The sequence below is a fragment of the Salvelinus fontinalis genome, unplaced genomic scaffold (genome assembly GCF_029448725.1).
Source record: "Salvelinus fontinalis isolate EN_2023a unplaced genomic scaffold, ASM2944872v1 scaffold_0511, whole genome shotgun sequence".
In the NCBI taxonomy this organism is placed as follows: Eukaryota; Metazoa; Chordata; class Actinopteri; order Salmoniformes; family Salmonidae; genus Salvelinus; species Salvelinus fontinalis.
This window is the reverse complement of record NW_026600720.1, coordinates 11703-19613: the sequence shown is the minus strand read 5'-3', so window position 1 is coordinate 19613 and position 7911 is coordinate 11703. Positions and strand designations below refer to the sequence as shown.

Below are 7911 nucleotides of genomic sequence, written 5' to 3'. Positions count from 1 at the left end.
TCACGCATAGAAACACGTCTTCGGGTCGAACGGTCGTGTCGCGCAGAACTGCGATTGTGCGGGCCGTCAAATCTAAAGGTACTCCTTCGATATGAAGTTGTTTTGTGACGAAAACGTGTCAGTTTGTCCCGTTCACAAGGTTGGAGTAATAACACGTTCAGCTACTGAAGACACCTGTTCATTTAAATACATTCAAGGTGACCACCTCATGCTGGTTGAGAGAATGCCAAGCGTGTGCAAAGCTGTCATCGAGGCAAAGGTTGTCTACTTTGAAGAGTCTCATATTTTGATTTGTTTAACACTTTTCTTTGGTTACTACATGGATTCCATATGTGTTCTTTCATAGTTTTGATGTCTTCACTATTATTCTACAATGTAGAAAATAATACAAATAAAAACCCTGGAATGAGTAGGTGTTGTAAAACTTTTGACTGGTACTGTATCTAAACACTGAACAAACAAGTGCAACAACTTCAAAGATTGCATTGAGTTTCATAAGGAAATCAGTCAATTGAAATAAATTAATTAATAAAATGTCTATCACATACACATGGTTAGCAGCTGATAATGCGAGTGTAGCAAAATGCTTGTGCATCTAGTTCAGACAGTGCAGTAATATCTAGAACGTAATCTAACGATTCCATAACAAACTACCAAACACACAAATCTAAGTAAAGGGATGGAATAACAATATATGGATGTGTGATGCCCGAGCGGCACAGACAAGAAATCAGCCAATTGAAATAAATTCATTAGGTCTTGATCTATGGCCGTCACATGACTGAGAATACAGGTCACAGATACCTAAAGAAAAGTGGGGCATGGATCAGAAAACCAGTCAGTATCTGGTGTGACCACCATTTGTCTCATGTAGCACGACATCTTCTTTGCATAAAGTTGATCAGGATGTTGATTGTGGCCTGTGGAATGTTGTCCCACTCCTCTTTAATGGCTGTATGAAGTTTCTGGATATTGGTGGGACCTGGACCACGATGTCGTACACGTCGATCCAGCAGGAAGGTGTCCATACTAACGCTTCTCATTCATCTAATCCACAGGTGTCAAACTCATTCCACGGAGGGCCTAGTGTCTGCGGGTTTTCGCTCCTCCCTTGTACTTGATTGATGAATTAACATCACTAATTAGTTAGGAACTCCCCACACCTGGTTGTCTAGGGCTTTATTGAAAGGAAAAACCAAAAACCTGCAGACACTAGGCCCTCCGTGGAATGAGTTTGACACCCCTGAAATCGTTCAGCTCAACCCAAGGATCCACCAACCCAAGGATCCACCATGCCGCTGGACTGCAGGACTTCCTGTGGGCGACTTCCTGTGGGCGGCTACCTGAAACACAAAAACACAGGGGTTTAAATATAACGATGTTTAAATGATCCAACAATTATCCAATAGAAAGGCTTGATTTGTTAAACATGCAAATTGGTCACACCTGTGACAGGTACATCCCTCATTATAAAGGGGTATAACACAGGTGTGTCCACTCAGAAACAACTGAACATGAGTTGGGCTCAAACCATAGAGACAGTTAGAGGACTCAACCTTGTATCTGTCCCATTATGGTGTCTGTGAGAGCATGGGCAGTGCCATTGAAGCCATCTCCATACTGAAGTAGTCAATTATCCTCTTCTGTTACTTCTATGAGTTGGTTAACAAATTGAAAGGGTGCATACTGCCCCCTGGAGGGTGTTGTTTGAACAGGTATAAAGCCAAGCTCGGTGATTTACTGCCAGCTGCAGTTATGGAATGTTTGCTGATCCCTCTTGCTGACCTGGATGGAATTATATGATTCTTCCTCAACCCATTGGAAATTACACCGAGTTGACAACTTCAAAATGGTGAAAGTCTTAAATGGCGCTGCCCATGCTATAATTGACATTTTGGTTCACTAGAGTGCTCTATCTATCTCTATGGTTCACACACACACACACATAAAGTGGCAGGTTAACAGCATGAGATTGACACATTGTATACAAATCACAATAACCCCCCATTTGCCACATGTATTTATTGTGTGACACAACAAGAGTTGACCGAGGTGGGATTACCTGAACCTGGAAGCCATCCCCAGCTAGATAGATTTCCAACATGGTGGAAGATGGCACTAAGAATGGAGGAAGAAGGTAGGTGTATTTTCATGTTTAATCTGTTTTTTACTATAGTTTGATGTATTCAAAGTAATGAAATGATGGAGTTCTGTGTGTGGTGTTTGATCTATGTGATGACTAGCCTTGTAAAGAGGAACCTCTGGCAGAACTAAAGCTTGCCTGAGGTGGTGCACCTGCTGTTGTCCAGTACCTGAGGTGGTGCACCTGCTGTTGTCCAGTACCTGAGGTGGTGCACCTGCTGTTGTCCAGTACCTGAGGTGGTGCACCTGCTGTTGTCCAGTACCTGAGGTGGTGCACCTGCTGTTGTCCAGTACCTGAGGTGGTGCACCTGCTGTTGTCCAGCACCTGAGGTGGTGCACCTGCTGTTGTCCAGTACCTGAGGTGGTGCACCTGCTGTTGTCCAGCACCTGAGGTGGTGCACCTGCTGTTGTCCAGCACCTGAGGTGGTGCACCTGCTGTTGTCCAGCACCTGAGGTGGTGCACCTGCTGTTGTCCAGCACCTGAGGTGGTGCACCTGCTGTTGTCCAGCACCTGAGGTGGTGCACCTGCTGTTGTCCAGCACCTGAGGTGGTGCACCTGCTGTTGTCCAGCACCTGAGGTGGTGCACCTGCTGTTGTCCAGCACCTGAGGTGGTGCACCTGCTGTTGTCCAGCACCTGAGGTGGTGCACCTGCTGTTGTCCAGCACCTGAGGTGGTGCACCTGCTGTTGTCCAGCACCTGAGGTGGTGCACCTGCTGTTGTCCAGCACCTGAGGTGGTGCACCTGCTGTTGTCCAGCACCTGAGGTGGTGCACCTGCTGTTGTCCAGCACCTGAGGTGGTGCACCTGCTGTTGTCCAGCACCTGAGGTGGTGCACCTGCTGTTGTCCAGCACCTGAGGTGGTGCACCTGCTGTTGTCCAGCACCTGAGGTGGTGCACCTGCTGTTGTCCAGCACCTGAGGTGGTGCACCTGCTGTTGTCCAGCACCTGAGGTGGTGCACCTGCTGTTGTCCAGCACCTGAGGTGGTGCACCTGCTGTTGTCCAGCACCTGAGGTGGTGCACCTGCTGTTGTCCAGCACCTGAGGTGGTGCACCTGCTGTTGTCCAGCACCTGAGGTGGTGCACCTGCTGTTGTCCAGCACCTGAGGTGGTGCACCTGCTGTTGTCCAGCACCTGAGGTGGTGCACCTGCTGTTGTCCAGCACCTGAGGTGGTGCACCTGCTGTTGTCCAGCACCTGAGGTGGTGCACCTGCTGTTGTCCAGCACCTGAGGTGGTGCACCTGCTGTTGTCCAGCACCTGAGGTGGTGCACCTGCTGTTGTCCAGCACCTGAGGTGGTGCACCTGCTGTTGTCCAGCACCTGAGGTGGTGCACCTGCTGCTGTTCCTCCGTAATCAGGATGTTCTTCACTAACCTTCACTTGGTGATAAATGTTGCTCTATGATTCGGAAGTCACCGGTGTCATCTTAACTCCCATTGGCTAGTTGAAATTGAGAAAATGTGCTGTTATTAAAATAAATAAATGTTTCCACCATAAAGTAATCCAACAATGTATACTCCGCCATCTTAGAATATGTGGACAACTATAAATACCTAGGTGTCTGGTTAGGCTGTAAACTCTCCTTCCAGACTCACATTAAGCATCTCCAATCCAAAATTAAATCTAGACTCGGCTTCCTATATCGCAACAAAGCATCCGTCACTCATGCTGCCAAACATACCCTCGTAAAACTGACTATCCTACCGATCCTTGACTTCGGCGATGTCATTTACAAAATAGCCTCCAACACTCTACTCAGCAAATTGGATGGAGTCTATGAAAGTGCCATCCGTTTTGTCACTAAAGCCCCATATACTACCCACCACTGCGACCTGTATGTGCTCGTTGGCTGGCCCTCGCTTCATATTTGTCACCAAACCCACTGGCTCCAGGTCATCTACAAGTCTTTGCTAGGTAAAGCCCCGCCTTATCTCAGCTCACTGGTCACCATAGCAGCACCAACCCGTAGCACGCGCTCCAGCAGGTATATTTCACGGGTCAACCCCAAAGCCAAATTCTCCTTTGGCTGCCTTTCCTTCCAGTTCTCTTCCTTCCAGTTCTCTCTCTGCCAATGACTGGAACGACTTGCAAAAATCACTGAAGCTGGAGAATCATATCTCCCTCACTAACGTTAAGCATCAGCTGTCAGTGTAGCGCACAGATCATTGCACCTGTACACAGCCCATCTGTAAATAGCCCATCCAACTACCTCATCCCCATATTGTTATTTTTTGCTCCTTTGCACCCCAGTATCTCTAAGTGCACATGCATCTTCTGCACATCTATCACTCCAGTGTTTAATTGCTAAATTGTAATTAATTCGCCACTACAGCCTATTTATTGCCTTACCTCCCTAATCTTACCTCATATGCACCGCCTGTATATAGATTTCTTCTATTGTGTTATTGACTGAACGTTTGTTTATTCCAAGTGTACTGTGTGTGTTGCACTGCTTTGCTTTATCTTGGCCAGGTCGCAGTTGTAAATGAGAACTTGATCTCAACTAGACTACCTGGTTAAATAAAGGTGATCTAGACTACCTGGTTAAATAAAAAGTGGAATTAAAAAGTATATAAAAAAAAAATCTTAGAATATCTTTGTCTTCTCTCGTTGATTGAGACAGGTGGGTGAACACCCCAAAGGGCTGCACCTCATTTGCATGACTGAGAAATCAAGCATCGCATTTGAATGGCACTCTTCTATCTCGATCAATGAGAGAAGACAAATCTATGTGATAACATGAAGTTCAGAAGTCTTTTCTGCTGTTTTGTTTTAACATCAAACTAAGTATCATTCCAGGAGTTCAAATCGTGTCATTGTTGAGTCTCTGTGGCTAGAAATCAAATCAGGACGTTGCAATCTATTAGTTAACTATTGTGTTAATATATATCAATGCCACAGAAACATAATGATGAGGAGACACCCATTTTTCACACAACTCAAGGATGCACATAGATGACTTAACCATTTCTGTCTCTCTCTTCCCAGTCAGGAGATGGCGGAAGGTGGGAGATACTGCTGCTGGTCCGGTGGTCGCTGCCGTTTCCTCATCCTGCTCGTCACAGTGGCGGCCATCTTGTTCTTCACCAACCACCGGTCAGCAGAGTGTGTCCCAAGATGGTGGGCGGAATACCATGGTCGTTCAGTCAACACCAGTAGGGAAGTAGTTTCTCTAAACTCCACTGATTTTACCATAGACGCTCATGAAACTGCATCTGCCAATTCAACAGATCGTCAGACTTCACTTATCCACTCTACTCAGCAGGCCATCAAACTCAACACAACACATAATGAAACTAGTTCCGTCACGTCTGCACTGACCATCACTGATCTGATCACAGAGGTCAAGGCAGTTCGGTCCACTCCTCCTCCGTATGTGTCCCCAGGACCGTACCATGTAGAATACCCATCAGAGTACATCTTCATCCTGGATGAGCCAGAGAAATGCCGGGAGCAGAACCCCTTCCTAGTTCTGATGGTGCCAGTGGCGCCCTATAACAGGGACGCTCGGGAGGCCGTCCGCAGTACTTGGGGCAGTGAGAGGCAGGTACTGGGCAAAGAGGTCCGTCTGTTCTTCCTGCTGGGACTGCCCAGTGGAGAGGAGACAGAGCAGCTCCAGGAGAAGGTGCTGCAGGAGAGCAAAGAGCACCAGGATCTGCTGCAGAGCGACTTCATAGACGGCTACAAAAACCTGACCATCAAGACCATGGTGATGATGGAGTGGCTGAGCTCTCGCTGCCCCAACGCCTCCTACGCCATGAAGATCGACTCAGACATGTTCCTCAACGTGAACACCTTGGTCAACATGCTGCTTCACGCTCCAAAACAGAACTACCAGACTGGACTAGTGGCCCGACGGGGCGCCGTTCTAAGAGACCGTAACTCCAAATGGTATCTTCCAAAGAAGGTGTTTCCTGAACTGGTATATCCACCTTATGCTCTGGGCCTGGGCTATGTCTTCACCTTAGACCTCCCCAGGAAGCTGGTGGAGGCGTCCAGGCATGTTAAAGCCATCTACATAGAGGATGTGTATCTGGGACTGTGTATGAGACACCTGGGTATCCGGCCTACTAATCCCCCCAATGGAAACCTCTTCCAGGTTTCCCCTGTGGCTTATGACCGCTGCACCTACTCGCGGCTGATAGCCACCACCACATACAGTATCACTGACCAGGTCAATGCATGGACAGACCTACACAAACCTGGTCCTCCCTGCTGATCACATACCCCAACAAACTAACTGATGTACCAATCCCTTCCTCGTTCTTTGTTCTTGCCAACAATGTAAATCTAGTGAATTTGTAATGCATTTCCACTTTGATTAACATGTTTAATGATCATGATGATGTTACTGAATTTGGATTTGACACACTTCCAGTCTTATATCCTTTGTGGTGCTGGGAGTTACTGCCCCCAAGAAAAATCTACACTGGAGAACAAGTTATTGTACTGAGACGTGCCCACAAGAAATGTGCAGAGGTACAATTGTGTGTGTTATTTTTTGACTTTACTTGAATAAAATGTTTTATTTCATGGCCTAACTGTACATAATGAGTAATTTACTACTTGAGTAGTTCTCATTATTGTTACAACATCTATCCATGCTGATAGTTATGTATGGTCAGTAGAAGGTTTACAAGATGATTTGGTTTATGTTTATAAGACCTAACCAGGTGTTCTACTCTGCTAGCCAGCACCTCTCCTAACCAGGTGTTCTACTCTGCTAGCCAGAACCTCCTCTAACCAGGTGTTCTACTCTGCTAGCCAGCACCTCTCCTAACCAGGTGTTCTACTCTGCTAGCCAGCACCTCCTCTAACCAGGTGTTCTACTCTGCTAGCCAGCACCTCTCCTAACCAGGTGTTCTACTCTGCTAGCCAGCACCTCTCCTAACCAGGTGTTCTACTCTGCTAGCCAGCATCTCCCCTAACCAGGTGTTCTACTCTGCTAGCCAGAACCTCTCCTAACCAGGTGTTCTACTCTGCTAGCCAGCACCTCTCCTAACCAGGTGTTCTACTCTGCTAGCCAGAACCTCTCCTAACCAGGTGTTCTACTCTGCTAGCCAGAACCTCTCCTAACCAGGTGTTCTACTCTGCTAGCCAGCACCTCTCCTAACCAGGTGTTCTACTCTGCTAGCCAGAACCTCTCCTAACCAGGTGTTCTACTCTGCTAGCCAGAACCTCTCCTAACCAGGTGTTCTACTCTGCTAGCCAGCACCTCTCCTAACCAGGTGTTCTACTCTGCTAGCCAGCACCTCTCCTAACCAGGTGTTCTACTCTGCTAGCCAGCACCTCTCCTAACCTGGTGTTCTACTCTGCTAGCCAGCACCTCTCCTAACCTGGTGTTCTACTCTGCTAGCCAGAACCTCACCTAACCAGGTGTTCTACTCTGCTAGCCAGAACCGAACAGAACAGAAGATGATATGGTTTATGTTTATAAGGCATATGAACTAGTTTCTTGAGAAGCTAGCTGGGGGACCAGCGCTGGTTTGGCGCTGGGTTCAGAGGTTATAAAGTGTATAGACTAGTCTCTGGAGAAGCTAGCTGGGGGACCAGCGCTGCTTTGGCTCTGGGTTCAGAGGTTATAAAGTGTATAGACTAGTCTCTGGAGAAGCTAGCTGGGGGACCAGCGCTGCTTTGGCTCTGGGTTCAGAGGTTATAAAGTGTATAGACTAGTCTCTGGCGAAGCTAGCTCGGGGACCAGCGCTGCTTTGGCTCTGGGTTCAGAGGTTATAAAGTGTATAGAGTAGTCTCTGGAGAAGCTAGCTGGGGACC

The 7911-nt window shown here is 47.4% G+C and overlaps 1 protein-coding gene across 2 annotated transcripts; it reads left to right on the top strand.

The window, feature by feature from the left end:
- The first annotated feature begins 1530 nt into the window (after positions 1–1530).
- Positions 1531–6942, top strand: LOC129846378 (beta-1,3-galactosyltransferase 1-like). 2 transcript variants are annotated; one of them, XM_055914309.1, is made up of 3 exons: positions 1531–1852; positions 2042–2137; positions 5128–6942. In XM_055914309.1, exons 2-3 carry the CDS (start codon positions 2103–2105, stop codon positions 6356–6358), a joined length of 1266 nt encoding a protein of 421 aa, XP_055770284.1. In that variant the 5' UTR covers positions 1531–1852; positions 2042–2102; the 3' UTR covers positions 6359–6942. The 2 variants fall into 2 exon arrangements, with proteins under 2 accessions (XP_055770284.1, XP_055770283.1); XM_055914308.1 differs by having other exon boundaries at positions 1531–2137.
- Positions 6943–7911: the final 969 nt, after the last annotated feature.

Excerpts from the sequence above, each read along its gene's own strand:
- LOC129846378 (XM_055914309.1), top strand. The coding sequence starts at position 2,103 with ATGGTGGAAGATGGCACTAAGAATGGAGGAAGAAG. Across the intron at positions 2,138-5,127 it reads ACTAAGAATGGAGGAAGAAG|TCAGGAGATGGCGGAAGGTG; the intron begins GTAGGTGTATTT and ends CTCTCTTCCCAG.